The 20323-nt window shown below is 36.7% G+C and overlaps 1 protein-coding gene across 1 annotated transcript; it reads right to left on the bottom strand.

Annotated features, from left to right (window-relative positions):
- Positions 1–14582: 14582 nt before the first annotated feature.
- On the bottom strand, positions 14583–18044 carry LOC311074514 (uncharacterized protein). Its single transcript, XM_084101207.1, has 3 exons — positions 17876–18044; positions 17448–17739; positions 14583–15978 (listed from the first exon to the last, which is right to left on the bottom strand). Exons 1-3 carry the CDS (start codon positions 17877–17879, stop codon positions 15081–15083), a joined length of 1194 nt encoding a protein of 397 aa, XP_083957333.1. The 5' UTR covers positions 17880–18044; the 3' UTR covers positions 14583–15080.
- Between the last annotated feature and the right edge of the window lie 2279 nt (positions 18045–20323).

The raw sequence follows: 20323 nt of genomic DNA on the forward strand, positions 1-20323 counted from the left end.
TCAAACCCATAACTTTAGTTGTCTGTCTTTGAAGGAGAAATCTGAACTTGCAGCTTTGCAAACTAAATTAGATGATTTATATTTATCGATGGCTAGGGGTGCTTATATAAGATCCAGAAAAAGATGGCTTGAAGAAGGAGAACTCAATTCTGCATATTTCTTTAAGCTTGAAAAACTAAATTTTACCCTTTCAACAATTGAGAAATTATGTGTTAATGGGAAAATTGTAAAAGATCCAAAGGATATAGCCATTTTCAGTGCCAATTTTTATAAAACTCGTTATAGTTCAAAATGTGCAGAGCAGATATCGACTTTGTTTCTGGATTCAGTTATTAATGTTAAAGCTCTGAAAGTGATAGAATGTGTTGTGATGGAATTGTTACTCATGACTCATGAGGAAGTACAAAGCGCAATTAAGAGCTTGAAAAACAATAAATCCACAGGATGTGATGGACTTACAGCTGAGCTGTACAAATTATTTGCTAATGAACTTTATCCTTTTTTAACAAATGTTTTTAAAGAGAGTATTGATAAAGAAGCTTTACCTCCTACGTTAACGCAGGGTATCATCACACTAATTCCTAAACCAAAGAAAGATCTTACCAATTTGGACAGTTGGCGACCCATCACACTCCTTAACGATTATACATTTTTTGCCATAATATTTGCTAAAAGACTTAAAGAATGTTTGGATAGCGTTATAGATGAGACTCAGTCTGGATTTATGACAGACTGATAAATAATGAATAACATTAGATTAGTTTTAGATTTATTTGATTATAGCAATTTGGTGGAACATAACAGTTTTATTATTTTCCTGGATTTTTATAAAGCTTTTGATTCAGTAGAGCATCATTTTATTTTTAAATCGGTGCAAAAGTTTGGTTTTGGTGAATATTTTTGTAAGGCGGTAAGAACTCTTTATTACAATTGTAATAGTACAATCAAATTAAAAGACTGTACTTCTCCTAGGTTTTATTTGTCACGTGGTATTAGACAAGGATGTCCAATATCCCCCTATTTGTTTTTACTAGTTTCCCAGATATTTGCATCTTATATTTCTAATAGTGGTCTTCGTGGTATCTCTATTGCTGACAAACAGATACTCATCAGTCAGTTGGCTGATGATACCATACTTTTTTTGCATCATGCTAACCAAGTTCCGTTAGCACTAGAGTATATCCAGCAATTCTCCAAAGCTTCAGGCTTAGTCTTGAACCTTTCGAAATGTGAACTGATGTCCATCAAAGAGTGTAATTTGTCACAAATTTGTAATATTCAAATTAGAGATCAGGTATCATATTTAGGTATTATTATAACAAAAAATGAACTAGAAAGAAGCTCTGTAAATTTGAATCCACTAATTGAGAGTACACAGAAAAAAACTTTATATATGGCTCCAGCGAGATCTGTCATTAAAGGGAAGAATTTTACTAGCCAAAGCTGAGGGCTTGTCAAGGTTAACATACGCTGCTCTTTCTTTGAGTGTCAACGCCGCCATTCTTAAAAAAAAAACTGATACAATGCTCCTCAACTTTGTTTGGAAGAATAAAACTCATTTTGTCAGAAAATCTGTACTTATGAACACCATTGAGAAGGGGGGTTTAAACTTTCTTGATTTTACCACCTTTAAAATAAATTAGATAAAGAACTTTATTAATAAGCCCGCATCTATCTGGAATCTGATCCCTAATGTTATTTTTTCCAAACTAGGGGGTTTAAAATTCTTATTAACCTGTAATTATAACATAATGAAAATCCCTGTCAAATTATCCCTTTTTCATAGGCAAATGTTATTACTTTGGTCCCTCATCTTTAAACACAATTTTACACCTCACTCTTATATAATTTGGAATAATAAGGACCTACTGTATAAACATAAATCTATTTTCTTTGATAATTGGTAAAGCATGGAATTCCTGTTACTCCAAAAGAGTTTGCAATCGTGGCTGATGCAGTGCCACAAGGAGTTCTCATGCTTTTTAAAGGATTTTCTTTTTCATCTCTTTGTCGCTCAGTGGATCTGTGTAAGACATTTGTAGGTAAACAGTGCCTTTCTTCTTCATCTAAATCAAAAAACAATAAGAAAATCTGAGTCTTGTTTCAGGAGGAGTCTGTTTCTATACCATATGTAATTTCTTATTGGAATGATTTTGTAAGTGACATTCCGTGGAAAAAAGTTTGGACATTACCTCACAAATACCTGATAACTAACAAAATGAGAGAAATTACCTTTAAATTAATTCATAGGTTTTACTCAGATAAGTGCTCTCTCAAAAGACTTAAGAATGACATTAATACCCTCTGTTCTTTCTGTTCAGAGAAACCTGAAACTACTCTAGGCTACATTTATTTTGGAACTGCTCTTTCACAGTGACATTTTGGTGTGACATTTGTGATTTTATTAAATGTTATGTGAATTTTAACTTTGAATTTACATATAGAAATGTAATTTTTGGTTTTCATGAATGTGAAAAGAAAAGTGATATTTATTTAATAAACCTTATTTTTCTGTTAGCTAAATTTCACATTCACAAATGTAAATTTTCTAAATGCAATCCTCTTTTTTTAAGATTTAAACTTGAAATGAAAATGTATTTTGAGTCTATTGAGTTCTCTAAAAACTTAAAATCTATAAGAACAGTGGCTGTGTTTAAGGACTTGGCACTTAATCTGGATTGAAAGGCTAAAGCAGTGGTTCTCAATTCCAGTCCTCGTGACCCACTGCTCTGCACATTTTGTATGTCTCCCTTATTTAACACACCTGAACCAGATCATCAGCTCATTAGGAGAGACTCCATGAACTGAACTGAGTGTGTCAGATAAGAGAGACATACAAAATGTGCAGAGCAGTGGGTCACGAGGACTGGAATTGAGAACCACTGGGCTAAAGGAATTTAGTATGGACTGAGGGACTCTGGAGTATTGTTGTGTTGTTATGACAATGACGATGGTTGTTGTTAAAGTTTTTTTGTGTTTTTTGTTTTGTTGTTTTCTGCATTTAATAATAATAAAATAATAATAAAAAAAATAAAAAAAATGGTTTCGACATACTTCAGACAGGAAGGAGACGCGTTTTCACACATGCGCAGTACAGATCGTGTTTCCGGTGTTGTGCCGAATTTCGACTCCCTGCCAGATTCTAATGCTGCGTTCCAGGCAACCTGTAACCCGTGTTTTTCCAACTCGTAACTGGGAGTACATCGTTCCAGGCAACCTGTAACCCGTGTTTTTCCAACCTTATACCCGTGAAAGTGCACTGGAACGGCAGTCAAACCTGTGACTTCCCACCCGTGAACTCGTACTAGATCGATGTACTCCCAGTTACGAGTTGGAAAAACACGGGTTACAGGTTGCCTGGAACGTGGCATAACTCCCCCTCGCGTGCACGCGCAAAGACGTCACTACACTAGTTGCCGAATTTCGACTCCCTGCCAGAATCTAACTCCCCCTCGCGTGCATGCGCAATGACGTTGGTGCGACTGTTGTATTTTTCATCTGTTTGTGTTACTTAAAGTTTGGTGTCTTTTTTATTTATTTTTTATTTAATTTTTTTACAGGTGTTTATTATCAGTGTTTTCCAGAGAGCGTTGCAAAATTGATCACTGGCATACAGGACATTATGTTTAAGTGCACTAAACTTACCAAGTCAAATATGAATATGGAATATGAATAATACCATGTGCAATAAGTTCTACTTAATTCTGCACAGATTATTCTTAGATATACTCTGCCAGTACATTTATTTAAATCAAACCCCAGAATTATTTTCCTGTCCAAAGCACAGGTGTAAGCAAATTATATAAATCATACTTCCCTCATTTTTCAGGTTTGCAAAACAAAGACACATGAAACTCATGTTGGTTACACCTCTTACTATGGATGCTAAAATAATTTATCTGCTTTACACTTGATATTGTATTGTGATAGGCACTTTCAGTTCATTCTGACTGAAATTTGCCAGTATAAATGGGTGGCTAGTCATCTGAAGTGGACATAACACTTGTTGTCCGTTTGAACATTTACCTACAACTTTAAATGTATTTTATGATGGTGCACACTCTCTGTTTTCAGGATGATTAACTGCATTTCAGTGATAAAAAAAAAACAGAAATGCAAAAACGCCTATAACTGTACCATCATTCAGGAAGGAGCAAATAATAATAATAAAAACAATGAACATGTCATTTCATTGCATTCACCGTTGGTCCCCCTTTTATGTACATGTCACAGTAAAATAATTTTTATTGTATGTGCAAAGTTGGTGTCTTTTGAATTGTGGTCTCCAATGAGCTGGTCAAAAACGCATAAGTTGGAGAATAATAAGTTAAATAGGATTACAAACTAAACAATAAAAAAAAAAGAGAAACTACTGCTCAACACTTGAAAATAAATACATTTATTTAATACAAGCTGGACACTAGTTGGTAACTTCCATTGATGTTTTTGCGCAGTCACAGTGGTACCACCGAGGGCACACATCACAGCCAATCTTAACATAGGGACAAAGTGAATATTAGTATGCACCACAATTATCTTTTAACATCCATTATGATGAAAAAATAAATATGGTGTACTTAAAGACTACTCTTTTCAACAACAAAAAAAATGATAAAATAAAAAGTACAGTTAGAGTACCCACCCAGTCAGTGCCATTGTCAGGACTTTCTTCCTCCCCACAGAGAAAGCGCAAATCTTTTAGATCATCTATGACAATGCCAGGGGAGAAGAGCCAATATAATATGACACAAGGCCAAACCTCACAATTACTTTAAACAGGCTCCTGAATAGACTACTTTAAATAGACAGTCTGAATATTTGGATTTTTTGGCAAGGTGATAGTATTCCACTCTTACCTGTGTTTTGTAGGAGGCAAGTAGCTATGGCCAATCTGATGGAAGTTACACTTGTTGTGCTTGTTGAAAACAGAACTGGCTTTTTGTCCAGCATACATTCAGCAAACTAAAAATAAACAATTAGAACAATTTCATTGTAATAAAGACAAACAGCTGTGTTGGTATCAAATATTGCAGACACTGACATCAATAAAGAAAGAACACTATGTAAATCTTACTGTGTAACTGTCAGTGAATGGTGAATGTGGTCAGCATATTAACGCTGGAGTTTGAACTGATTTTTATGCCATTCATTAGGGACTACTGTCTTTTTAATCAGTACTCTTAGCCAATTCCATAATTCTTACTTTTAGGACAAAGGCCCCACATGAACTGCTGTCCTTTTGGTGTGGGTGTGGCAGTGTGTCACATGCCCACATGGATGCCTTTATCATTCATGAATGACCTGTAATCAATAGAAAAAGCTCAGACCAGCACAATTTTTTTCCATTCAACATTCATTGATAATTTGCCCCATCATAGGACTTGTTTAAAAGGTGTAATTACCTTGTCACTTCTTGGCATCTTTTAAGGTCAGCTTGCCTCTCCCCAAGAGGATCCAAATACAGAACCCGCTGTTCCTTTGGGATCATAACCTTAATAATTGGAATATTACAAATGTTTTTTTTTTGTTACAAAATTCACAAAAAAGTCCCACCTACTCACACATTAGATGTTGTATTATAGGCAAAATTATGATTTAAGCTGTATATATAATATATAAAGTTTCCAAGTTGCTACCCACAATGGATTTTAGAACTATAAAATATTACCAACAAAGTCCAGTGATGACAGTCATTGATGATCCCAAATATATATTGGTACAGCATTGGATCCATCTAAAATTTAAACAGTTGTAATCTTACATGTAGTTCTGAAATGTGTAAAAGTTACATTGAAGATTTGAGAGTGTAATTAAAAAAGAAATCCACCAACCTTCACTTTTGCCGTTTCCCCTTCCCAAATGCGCGTCATTTCAAATGAATCAATTGCTGCAGCCCTTTCTGTTGTCTCCCTATTAAATTTTTGTACTAGATAGTACATATAGGCGTTCATGACCTTACGGAAAGATTATCCGTTTCAGGTAAAATAGGATAACACACAGTAATAGACCGTAAATAAATAGTAGATTTTGATGATCTTTTTAATAGAAGTGAATTAATCAAAACTAACTTTAGCTGGACAATAACTTTATTCTAGAGCTGCTGTAAAGCCAAAACAATCTCGGTTACTGTAATTTCCTATTATCACTGTAAAGCTGCTTTGAAACAATCTATATTGTTAAACGCGCTATATAAATGAAGGTGACTTGACTAGATACATTTTACATTTAATGCTTTGGAACAATTTATGTGGATGCAATAAAGGCATTGCACCAAGTACAAATATGAATACCAGCCCCATGAAACAGCTAAGACTAACCTCACTTTCAATTTGTAGAGAGGGAGCAGTTTTCCGGATGTCTTCAAAGAAAATTTTAAATGGCCCCAATTTTGAGAGAAGGACATAAACATTCTTTCCTTCCCAGGCTTCTCTCACACCTGTAAAATGTAAAATATAGAGAAGCATTGGTCTTCCTCTGTACATTTTATGATATTGAATATGAAAGGCAAGAGAAAACAAATGTTGGTCTTACATCATTTTGTTTTTCACTTATGGTGAAACAGTCCCATATCGACAAAAAGGCTGGAGCAACAGGAGAGGGACTTGCCAGGGAGGAGCAGACAGTGGAGGCTGGAGCAACAGGAGAGGGACTTGCCAGGGAGGAGCAGACAGTGGAGGCTGGAGCAACAGGAGAGGGACTTGCCAGGGAGGAGCAGACAGTGGAGTCTGTGGTGACAGGAACTGCAGATGGGTTGGAAGGCTTTTGCAATCTTTGGGGAACTCTGGGTAGATCATCAGTATGGTGCTTCAAGTGATCAATGTTAATTTTGGGGAAAGTCACACCCCTGGCATTTTCTAGATCGGCACTCTTGCCTTCCAACCAAGTGATTGTAAATGGCCCAAGGTAATTTGATTCAAGTTTTCCCCCTTTCCGTTGTTCAGCTCTGATGTTTCTCCTCCACACCTTGTCCCCAACTTTGAAAGTTGTGAGAGGTTTCTTCAGTCTTTTTTTTACAGTTTCATGGCTTTTTCTAATGTTCCCCTTAACATCCGTTAAAATTTTACTTAAATTAAGACTGGACTCTGTAACCTCCTCAGTGGACACCGTGTCCTCCACAGTCTTGTCAATCTGAAAAGAAAGTTCTTATCTTGGTTAGTATATTGAAACATGTAACTGATCGTTAACATATCTGTTTCAAAAGTGAAAAAAAAATCTCCAGTTACCCTGTAGTGCTCTGCAATTTGAGAGGGATAACGTGCCTCTCTCCCAAACATTAAAAAAAAAGGTGAGTATTTGGTTGTCATTTGAACTTTTGTTCGTAAACCAAACATGACTGCATCCAGGTGCCTGTCCCAGTCTTTTGGCTGGTCTTTCACCAGTTTGCAGAGAGCTCTGTATATAAATACAGTATATTGTTACATATGACAACCTTTCAATTTTAAAACATTTAACTTTTGCACCATGCTCTTTGATTTTATAAATTGTAAATGCGTTCTATTATAAATGCATAAATCTAAAACATTATAAATACATTGACTTAGAATGAGTCTTAGATATGCCATTCCATGTTGGAACTAAGCTGACCTCCAGTGTGCGTCCTGGGAATCAAACACATTACCTTAATACCATTCTTCATCTGCTAAACTACAGCAATGTACACAGCTGACTTATGCAGCAGCCAAAGAAGGGCAACAACCCCATTGGCAACTTTTAATTACAATCAGTATACAATATTTAAAACCCACCTCTGAATCGTTCCATTCATTCTTTCCACGAGTCCATTGGTCTGCGGGTGGTATGGGGCGCAGAGGGACCTTTCAATATTCAGCACCTTGCAGACATGCGCATTGAGCTGCAATTATAAAAGAAATATGTTTAAAGGGACAAGGACAACACTTCATGAGATCAGTGCATTTATGTAAATGTTTACATGTAAACTAACCTCATTGACAAACTCTTTCCCTTGGTCGGTGAGTACCCTTTGAGGGGCCTCAAACTGATACACAAATTTGAGTAAACAGTCTGTGACTTCTTGCGCTTTTTTTGTTTTCAGTGGGTATGCCTGGGGCCACTTTGTAAGGTAGTCAATCATAACGCAGATGTACTGGTTTCCATTATTCGTAACTGTGAGCTTGCCTATCAGGTCCATGCCAATCAATTCAAATGGTTGTGTAACCTAGTAAAAATTACAAGAAACCAACATTAACCCATATACCAAACTTTAGTAATATTTTGAGCATTATCAACATCATTAGGCCTACAGTTTGTCTCTTATTTAAAATTCTCATATTTCAATATTAAATTCTGTTTAATCTGCACATATATAGAGCTTATTTCTGTAGCTTATTTATGCTGTATTATTCATAATTAGTTTAGGGTTGTGATAGAAAAGAAAAAAAAAGCATACCACAATAGGCATGTACCCAGTCTCCTTTTTTATTGAGGATCTGCTGGCCTGGCATGGTCCACACTGCGCCACCTTGCCAAAGCATACAACATTTAAATAGTGAATAAATAAATAAATAAATAAATAAATAAATAAATAAAAAGAATACAAATAATGCAGTACATATGAATCCACTTCAACTGGACATCAGTAAATACATGATTAAACAGTCCTGGAATCAACATCATAACATAAAATATTAAAGTACTGTGAAGTAAACTTCTACAATATAACATACAATATTACTTTGACAATGTCAGTAGATGCGATACCCATGTGTCAATATCATCTGACATGCCAGGCCAATAAAATCTTCTGCTGATGGCATCTCTGGTCTTCTTTTGGCCAGTATGAGCTCCATGGCTGCTGGCATGGAAGTCTTTGAATATTTCATCTGCCTGTTCTGCTCCACAAACAACTTTTGCTTTTATTTCAGTTGGAGTGCATTTGTGGTGTTTGTAAAGCAGTTCACCATCTAGGAGAAAAAATCTATTTGACTTTTGTAAATTACCCTCACTGACACTAATGTGACTCACACTTCACCCGACACCTATATTACTATCAAATCAATCTTACCTTCAATGTCAAATGTGTTTGCTCTTTTTCGGAAAGTCTTTTTTTCTGTCTTTGTGAATCCATCAGGATACTTTCCAGTGCTCTTGTAATTTGTAATTTGTCTATAAATGGAAGGGTCCATGTCAATCAATGAACCAAGCAAACATACACAATAGCTAAGCACACCTTATAGTACGTTGACCATAAGGATGAGCTCTCCTCCACCCTTAAAAGCTTTCCTATTGAAGCAGATGCAGGTGCTCTTCAATTACAAAATAATCAAATAATTAAATAATCAAAATCAGAATCACTTTAATTGCCAAGTACCTTGGGTTTGCATGTACAATGAATTTGTCTTGGTGTACTAATGTTTCCAATAGTAGCAGATAATCAAGGGATGATATCAGTAATAATAAGATTAATTCAGATGAATCAGACATCTGTGAGATAAGATAATAGAGTGAAAGATAAAGAAAAATATACAAGTACAAATAATCATATAAACAATTTAGAAGTAGTCCAGTGAAAATGCTCAGTTTCAATAAGGTGCAGTATAATTGTGTGTGTTAATGTAATACATTGGAGGGGGAGTATGGTTTTGGCGGGTGCTGCTTAAATCTACATAAAAGACTTGTGCTTTTCTGCAGAGGATCCTCCATGGACAAAGGTGTCATCAGAATGAGTTTCATGTGTTTTCTCTTGCAAAGCTGACATTGGAGGGGGAGTATAAATTCGGCAGGTGCTGTGTTTAAAAATTATAGTGATTTTATGTGTGTAAAAATACATATGGTTATAATTTATGCTTTATGAGACCTAGTGCGATTTGTTTTACTATTTACTGAATCCAAGTAGGCCTAGTAACTCAATATAATTTGTCATAAATCTATCTGAAATAACAAAAAGTTGGATTTTCCTTTAGCCCATTTTTGTTTATGGTATTTCCCCATAATCAAACAAAGAGTAACAATAAAGGTGGGAATCTTTGTATATCAAAATAAATAAAAAAGACATATTATTCAGAAAAGTAAACTTTCATGCCTTAGCATTTACAAAGCGAGGGGAGTCAGATTCTGGCAGGGAGTCGAAATTCGGCGACTAGTGTGTTGACGTCATTGCGCGTGCACGCGAGGGGGAGTCAGATTCTGGCAGGTGCTGAGTCCCAATTCGCCTACTTATACTACGACCTAAAAGTATGTACTTTTTTTTTGAGGAAAAAGTACATACTTTTGAGTGTGTAGCAAAAGAGTATGCACGTTCTGGGACATACTTCGATGACGTCATGCAACGTGAACTTGAACGTGGTTGCCTAGTTACGCACACCTCGACTGTTAACAAAACATTTTACATTTCATTCATTCTTATATGTCCAATATAATTTTATTTACTATTCCCATCTTTTTTTCCACAATACATTTACAATGTGTTTTACCAAATTGAGGAGTGAAGCAGGGAGTCGTCGTAGATCACCAGACGCAGGTCGTTTGTGAGGCGGCTGGTTCTGACGTTCATGTAAATGTGTGTAACGAAAGCTACTTATTTTCTGAGTTAAAATATTTAAAGTTTAAAATGTAACTATTGTTTAACGTATTTTATACTTAATCTTATACTTATGTATAATACTTAAAAATACCCCGATGAAAATGAACCATGCTTTTACTATAGTAAAAGTGTAGTTTCTTTGGTTGGACTGATAAAGTTAACATTTGTACAGCCACAGTATTACTACAAATAAGTCAGACAGAAACATCAAAATAAATACATAAAAAAGACACTTGCATGACACTTTACTAGAGCCTTTTTATTTATTGTTTTGTAGCCTGCAATGAGGCGCTCAGTATCTTCATCGGACCCTACGAGATAAACACGGTACTTTTTTGGCACAACATAAACCCATTAATATTACAAGACAATAAAATATAACTTTTATTAGGGTTAAACATTTGAATTCTTACACTTAAAAACTGAGGGCACATCTCCGCTGCTGCATCCGACTGCCAGGTTTACATCACCACCATCACCGCAAAGCTCCTCCCTCCCGCACGCAATGGGTTGTGGGCAGTGCATTGATCTGCACTTCGAAGTCGAGATTCGGCGACTAGTGTGTTGACGTCATTGCGCGTGCACGCGAGGGGGAGTCAGATTCTGGCAGGGATCGAAATTCGAACGGAAAGGATACAAATAATAGTAAAGGCAGCAGTGAACCATCTTAGCCTGAATGATTTGTCCTGGGAAGAGGTGAGGAATGAGCTAAGTGCTCAGGCCAGTCAGGAAGCTTCATTTGTTGGCTGATATTATGGTTCTTATTCTTCAATGGAATGCAAGAAGCTTGGTGGCAAATGGGCAGGAATTTAAGTATTTTATCAGTTCGTTACCAATTACACCTGATGTAATCTGTATACAAGAAACATGGTTATCACGGAAATTAGATTTTAGTATATATAATTATGTTAGTGTAAGGAATGATAGGGAAGATGGTGTAGGGGTGGGTGTGCTACATTTATCAAGAAGAATATTCCATATCAAGTTATATAAAAAGGAAGGGAGGAAGAGTATATTATTGTTAAAATATGGACTAAGCAAGAGAAGATTTATGTGGTAAATTATTATAATCCATGTAGAAGATTAGATGGTGATAAATTAAATCAGATTGTTGAACTAGCAAGTGACCGCATTGTTTTATGTGGAGATTTTAATGCCCATAGTTCATTATGGGGAGGGGGGAAAACTGATTTAAATGGTCTAATAATAGAAAAGTTTTTATGAATTTGATATGGTATGCATTAATGATGGGAGAAGCACAAGAATAGATGTTCACACAGGTAAAAGTTCAGCACTTGATTTAACACTAGTGTCAAAAGAGGTGGCAGGTATTTGTGAGTGGGAGTTATGGGAGGACTCTACTATGGGTAGTGATCATTTTCCTGTTTTATGTAAGTTATGTGTGAGAAAGGATGAGAGGGAAGAAGGAAGAGAGGATAAATGGATATTAAATAAGGCTATGTGGGGTAAATTTTAATATTTATGTGAGGAGGCGAGTAGTGAAATTGATTTAAGCCAGGATATAGATGAAATTGATGGAAAATTTAAAGAAGTAGTGATTAGAGTGGCTAACTTATGTATTCCAAAAAGCAAAGGAAAAATGAATAGGAAACCAGTTCCATGGTGGACGGAAGAGTGTGGGAAAAGCATTAAAGTAAGAAATAAGGCATTTAAAATGCTGAAGAGTAATCTTAACTTCCAGAGATTAATAGAATACAAAAAGGCCCAAGCTCAAATTAGGAAAGTAGTAAAGAAGGCAAAAAGAGACAGTTGGAGAGAATATTGTAATAAAATAGGTAGAACGACTCCATTAGGAAATGTGTGGGGAATGATAAGGAAAATGAGGGGAATTAGAAAGGGCTGGCAGTTTCCAGTTTTAAAAGCAGGAGAAACCATAGCAGTAACAAATAGGGAAAAAGCTGATATCATAGCTAAGGCCTTGGTTGAAATTCATAGTTCTAATAATCTGTCAGAGGCTGGAAAAAGAGGAAGAGAAGTGACTAGAGATGCATACCCAGAGGCACTAATAAGAAAGGAAAGTACAGAGGATGCTATGGATTCCCCTTTTACATTAAGCGAAATGAAACGGGCAATAGATAAAGCTAAGGTAACTGCTCCAGGAAAAGATCAGATTAGTTATAGTATGTTGAAACAATTTGGAATTTTAATGCAAATGAAACTTTTAGGTATATATAATAAGAGCTGGGAAGAAGGGAGATTACCAATAAGTTGGAAAGAGGCTATTATTATACCTATAGCAAAACCAGGTAAGGATTCAACGAATCCAGCAAACTACAGGCCCATTGCCCTTACGTCGCATGTTGGGAAAATTATGGAACGGATGATTGTAGAAAGAATGACATTTTATATAGAAAGTAAATATCTTTTATCCCCTTATCAAAGTGGGTTTAGGAAAGGACGGGGAACAATGGACCCTGTGGTTTGCTTGGAAACAGAAATTAGAAAAGCTATGATAAATAAGGAATCGGTTATGGCAGTTTTCTTGGATGTGGAAAAAGCTTATGATATGGTATGGAAAGAGGGGCTATTGATTAAATTAGATAAAATGGGTATTAAGGGAAGAGCTTTTAATTGGGTCAAAAGTTTTTTATCTGAAAGGTATATTCAGGTTAAAATTGGTGCTTCAGTGTCTAATAAATTCAAAGTGGATAATGGGACCCCGCAGGGTAGTGTGATAAGCCCATTACTTTTCTCTATTATGATCAATGATGTTTTTAGTAAAATAAGGTATGATATTGGGAAGTCATTATTTGCTGATGACGCTGCCCTTTGGAAAAATGGTAAGAGCTTATTTTTAGTTCAAGAGAAGATACAGGAAGCAGTAGGTTTAATTGAAGAATGGTCTTATTCGTGGGGTTTAAAATTCTCAGTGGAAAAGACAAAGATGATGGTTTTTACTCAAAAGAGGGATAAAGAGGCTAAGGTGTTATTGTATGGGAATCAAATTGAGCAGGTAAATTATTTTCGGTTTTTAGGGGTAACATTTGATTCTAAACTAACTTGGACAGAGCAGGTAAGGAAAGTAGAGGAAAAGTGTAAGAAGATTTTAAATATAATGAGGTGCTTAACTGGGATAGAGTGGGGTTCTAGTAAAGGAGCCTTAAGAGGGGTATATGCAGGGCCGGCGCGTGCACTTCTGCCGCTCTAGGCGAAAAACATTTGTGCCGCCCCTAGGGCTGGTCCGAATACCATTTTTTGAGCTTCGAAGCTTCGGTAGTAATGAACATCGAATATTCAAAGCTTCGAGAGGGTGCTGAACATATTCTTCTCTCGAATAAAGGCAGTATTCTCTATGTGTCTTTATGTCCGTTTGCATTTTGATTATTTCGAGAACCGTTCATCCAATCGACTTCACAAGGGAGTGCAGTGTCGCATTTGGTGGTGCAATATAGATGGACACGCGAGACGCGACACGTTCAGAATTAATAAACTTTTAGTAAACTACAGAACAACGCGAGCGGGAAGCGGCGCACCTCACGCGGGCAGGGCTTACGGCGGTTTCACACCGCAAGCGTCAGCGGCGCGTGAGCAGCACGTATTTTTTTCGGCGTCCATGTTATTCAATGAGTGCATTCACATCGCACGCAGAAGCGGCGCGGCAGCGCGTAGCAGGAGCAGAGCAGGAACAGCAGTGCCGCGATAGTTTCGGCGTCTGGTCTATTTTTAACGCGCCGCTTACGCTGAATTAAAGTGACCATGCAATTTTCATGGCCAAAACACACAGCAGTTTCACCCAAAAAGGACATTGATGAGATCTCTTGTGTTTTAAACGGTCAATCAAATTACCTTCATCAATTTAAAAATAAATGTCCAAAACAAAATTGTTGGCCAATCTACAAAAACAAGTTTAATCGATGTATAGCCTACTGCCAGTTTACATATTAATTTAATATATTTATGTATATACACACACACATATATATATGTGTGTATATATATATATATATATATATATATATATATACACACACACACACATATACATATACATACATACATATATATATATATATATATATATATATATATACACACACACATTGCCATAAGGATGTCATGCTGACAATCAAATAAAAGCACATGGTGTCACAGGTGTGGTCGAGTGCACCTGAAAATATAACAATGGACGACACTCGTCTCATTGTGGAGGTTGAGAAACTTTCAATTATTTATGATCCAAGAAACATACTTTATAAAGACTCACAGGCAAAGGAAAAGGCATGGGAGGAAGTTGCAGTGGCTCTTGGTGCAGATGGTAAGTTTTTAATATTTTTTGACAAGTTTAAATGAAAAAAACTTTCTCCAAGAAACAACAAATTTATTAAATGAAGCATTTATTTACAATTTGCACACAGTAAGCACACATAAACAAGAGAAGCAGAAATTAATTCAAGTAACTGCAGTTTTCAAGTTGAGCAGTAAGTTAGGCTATTAACTTATATATCTAGATATAACTTATATATCTTCAATATCTAGAATATCTAGAATTTTTACAGTGATGAATTTTTTGTCTTAAACCCTAGACCATGTTGTCTTGCCAGGACACTCTACCCTCAATTGAGCAGAAAAATGTGCAAAGCTTTTCACGCACATCGTAAGCTTCTCTGCATCCCCTATTTCCACCCATGTTTCTAACAGGTGGTAGGACTTCCCCCCTTTCTTCTGCCTCTTCCACCCACCTCTGATTTTCTGATGGGTTTGTCAGGTAGTTGTGAAGGATGCAGGCTGCAGTGACTATAGAGTCTGCATTCTCTGGCTTCACATTAATCCTTGTATGGAGTACCCTCCACCTGGATGACAGAATGCCAAAAGCACATTCCACCACCATCCTTGCCCGTGACAGTCTGTAATTGAACATTTGTCTCCATCGTGGGATTCTGTTCCCTGGAAAAGGTCTCATCAAATATGTTTTTAGTGGGAATGCAGAATCACCCACCATGGTGTATGGCATTGGGCCCTGTACACCAGATCCTGGTAAAGGGAAGTCTGCAGGGACAGACAAACCTTTGGCCTCCATGGCTCTTCCAAGAGCAGAGCTACTAAACACTCCACCATCGCTTGTTCTGCCGAAGTCTCCGACCTGGACAAACGTAAACCTGTAGTCTGCATCTGCTAGTGCTAGAAGAACTATAGAAAAAGTCTTCTTGTAATTAAAAAACAAGCTACCAGAATGTGCAGGTGACACAATGGTAACATGTTTCCCATCAATAGCACCCAGGCAGTTTGGGAAGTTCCATTTTTCCCAAAACGTGGACGCTATGGCTCTCCACATGTCCTCTGTTGGTCTAGGGAACTGTGATGCCATCATCTGCTGCTCAATTGCTTGACAGGTCATGTGGACAGACTCAGCAACAGTGCTTATGCCTAGACGGTACTGGAAGGCCAGGCTGGTGAAGCTCTCTCCAGTTCCCAGAAATCTGTTAAAACCAAACAAATATAACATTGTTTTATTGTTTCTGCATTATTTATATTTATTTATTTATGGCTACATTTACATATGTAATACATATTTTAATGTATTTTACAGTGAGTGAATGCAGGCGAAGATGGAAGTTGCTAAGAGATGCTTTTGTCAGAAACAAAAAGCAAAAAAAAGTTGTGCCCAGTGGTTCTGCAGGTGGCACAGTCAGGGAATGGAAGTATGACAGAGTAATGTAATTTCTGTTGCCACACATGCAGCCTAGAAGGTTAGTATGCCATTGTTGTTGACCTTATGTTTTACCTTGCTATTTAGTGTCTTATTTTCTTTTATAGACAATTAGTACTAAATAGTATTTCACTGAGCATGAGTATATTATGAGAATATTATTAATTGTGTGTAATGTACAACAATACTTGTGTGTTGGGGCCATATATTTATATAATATATTAATTAATTTAATTGCAGTTCCAGACACACTTTACAGAGTGAGCTGGAACCTCTGGACATGACCGTTGCAGAGGAGGAAGTGGAGCCAGAATTTTCAGAACTCACTACACCTTTCAGTCCCCTTCCTGCCATACAGAGGCCTGCAGCACCCTTACTGGCAGACGAAAGATCGGTTACCCCCACACCACTGCCTAGCACCTCCACACCACAAATAACAACTCACAGAGCTGACACCCCTACCCCCACCCTTCAACAATACAGACAGAAGCGGAGAAGAACGGTTTCCCCAAATACAACAGAGCAACAGTTATTGGACATAATAACACAACCCACTACACCTGTACCACCAAATGTCCCCACACAGGAGGATGAAATGTATTATTTTGCCCTCAGTTTAATTCCGAAACTGAATCGGTTGCTTCCCAGAAACCGTTCCAGGGCACAAATACACATAATGACCTACCTGGCTGACCTGGAGTTAGAAGATGAGGTTCAGAGGCAACAAGCGACAGCATCACACACAGTGTTCCCTAGCAGAGGAAGCCAGCACCCACAATCTGGATTTCAGCCTATTCACCCCACACCCACCTACCATGAGGAACAAACCCACCATCACCCCCACCAAGTCACTCCTTCGCCAATGTCCACCATGCCTGAACAACATTCCAGCACTTACCATCGACTGTAGTACTACAGTTTAGCAATCCAAAAGTTTTTTTTTTTTTTTTTACTTAATCCAACCATTGGTTGTAAATAGTTTAGCAGTTTCAATTATTATTTTTTGTATTGTTCATGTTGTTAAGCATGTAGCCAATGTTCATAATAATTTTATGCATGACTTTGTTGAGATATTAGTTCAATATACTTAATAAACCTTTTTTTAGTTGATTTACCCAAGTCAAAGTTATTTATTTGAAGCATGAAACTAGTGCAATACATATTTTAACTTAATTGAAGCAAAATAGGCTACATTTATTCATTAATATTTAAAAATAAATACAATGGCCTAATATTTACCTCAGTGTAACTGCAAGTCGCTGCTTGGGTTCAATAGACTGCCTGTAGTTTGTTGTTTGCCTTGTTAGTTGGCCTCCAATCAGGGAAAGAATGTGATCCATTTGCTCTGCATTCATCCTGAAGTAGTTTAGGTGGCGGTCACGGTCAAGGCGGAGTTCAGCGACAAGATGGTAATATGCACCATATTCTCTCCTTCGTCGGTTCATGGAGTGAACCCAAAGTCTGCGTCTTTTCCGTAGTCTTCTTAATAGCAAATACAACGCAATGGCCTTCCTTCTATCAACAACTCGCACTACACGGTAAACAAAGTCAACAAAAACAAAGATGAACCAAAAGTTACGCTATAATATATCAATTAATAAAATAAGCTTCTTGACAAGTATTTTCTTAAATATATTTGAAAACGAAATAAAGCAATGCCAACTTACCCATTATACAGTAGGTTACTCTGTCTGTAGCTACACACGCCGCGGTTCAGTTTCGCGTGTCAAACGCTGCCAGTGTGAAAGCAAAACGCGCGTGTCCTGCTCCTGCTCACCATTCGCACTGCTCCTGCGCTGCTTACGCTCTGCTAATGCGTGCAGTGTGAAACCGGCGTTATAGCTACTTAACGCACGCTGCACTAGTGATATAAAACGCACACACACAGGTCTGTTAAATTAAGCAATACTTTAAGGTATTTTTCTGACTAACAAATTACTGACACAGTAAAGGGTAGATTTAAATTAAGAAAAACTAAATTTAAATAAAGAAAAACAAAATTTAAATAAAGAAAAAACAGAATTTAAAATTTCAGTAAAGAAAAAACTAAATTTAAATAAAGAAAAACTAAATTTAAATAAAGAAAAAACGAAATTTAAAATTTAAATAAAGAAAAAACGAAATTTAAAATTTAAATAAAGAAAAAACGAAATTTAAATAAAGAAAAAACTAAATTTAAATAAAGAAAAAACAAAATGTAAAATTTAAATAAAGAAAAAACGAAATTTAAATAAAGTAAAACGAAATTTAAATAAAGAAAAACTAAATTTAAATAAAGAAAAACGAAATTAAGTTAAAAACGAGATTAATTTAGATTGATAATAACGGGTAAAAAGGCTAATACATTTTGTTTCTATTGTTATATTTTCCACAATGTCAAAGCAACGCAGCTTAACCCAAAACACAAGCTCAGGCATGCGCTTCTGTCCACACACACTCCGCTGTTCTGCGCTCTATAGCCAGAGAACACTTCCGTTGCAGGAACACTTTAGGCCAAGAGGAAGCAAATATACTATATGCGTATGTGGATGTGATCGGGGAATTTGGCTGTTAAAAGTGTAACATTTAAAGCCACTTAAATTAACGAAATGATTCGTTCATTTTGATGAACGAGATAGAACAAGAGAGACAGTAAAATGATCCGAACTTCCCATCACTCAGTCATGACTCATGACTCGTGAGAGAAGGGGGCGGGGCGGGGCGGCGCAGCAAATCATGTAGCCTATTTTGTGAATTGTTCATTCCCGATTGGCACACATTTTGCCGCCCTTACAAAAGTGCCGCTCTAGGCAATTGCCTAGTTCGCCTATATGGACGCGCCGGCCCTGGGTATATGTGGCTTTAATAAGACCAGTGATGGAATATGGAAGTATAGTGTTTAGATCTGCGTCGAAAACATCATTAAAGAGACTGGAAATTATACAAAATCAAGCACTACGAATTTGTTGTGGAGCCATAAGGTCCTCACCGGCTTGTGCATTGCAAGTTGAGGTGGGCGAGCTTCCATTAAGTTTAAGATTTGAGCAACTGATGATGAACTATTGGACTAATCTAAAAGGTCATAATGAAAGATGGCATCCTACAGTTAAGTGTCTTATCCCTTGTTGGGAAAGTGGGAAGGCTAAGATAGAATGCTTTGCTTGGGCATCTAGTAAAATAGCAATTGAAATGAAATTGCAGGTGAATAAGTTCAGTCCTAATGTTCCTTTTTCAAGTACGCCGCCTTGGTTGTTTTCGCCACTAATTATAGACTTCTATATTCAAGGAGAAATAAAAAGACTTAATGGGAAAGGAAACTGGGTAGAAAAAGTGGAGGACAGAATAAGGTCTATATATAATTCATTTATAGCTGCATTTACGGATGGCTCAAAAGATCCTAAGAGTGGAGTTACTGGTTTTGCATTCACTATTCCAGAATTAAAGATAAATGTTAAGGAAAGAACCTCTGATCATTTGACAGTATTTACTGTGGAAATGTTAGCTATTTTAAGGGTATTACAGTGGGTAGAGGAAAACAAAATTACCAAGGTTTTAATTTGCATTAATGTCTCTTCAGTCGTTATCATCTAATAGTAGACTTGATATTGTGTACGAAATATATGAGACTGTATATAGACTGCAACATATTAATGCAGCGGTCAGTTTTTTGTGGATTCCGGCTCATAGGGGGATTGAGGGAAATGAGACAGTGGATATGTTGGCTAAGCAGGCTTTGAAACTCGACAGAATTACAAAAGTGGCACTAAGTAAAGCTGAAGTTAAAGTAAAAATAAAGGAAAATATTATGAAGACATGGCAGAGACAATGGGATGAAGGGAAGAAAGGGCGACATTTATACAATATTGTGCAAGAAGTAGGGAAAAGGAAATCTATAGATCGATGTAGGCTACTAGAGAAAGTAGCATTATTTCGAGGTTGAGATTAGGACATACTGGATTAAATAAAACTATGTATTTATTGAAAAAGCACCCTTCAGGTTTGTGTGATTGTGGAAGGGGAGAGGAATCAGCTGAACATGTGATTAGTGAATGTGTTAAATATGAAAATCAAAGGATACAATTAAAAGAGGAATTACTGAAATTTGGGGAAAATGTGTTGAACCTTAAAAATCTTTT

Source organism: Abramis brama (genome assembly GCF_963993115.1).
Source record: "Abramis brama genome assembly, chromosome: 23".
Classification (NCBI taxonomy): domain Eukaryota; kingdom Metazoa; phylum Chordata; class Actinopteri; order Cypriniformes; family Leuciscidae; genus Abramis; species Abramis brama.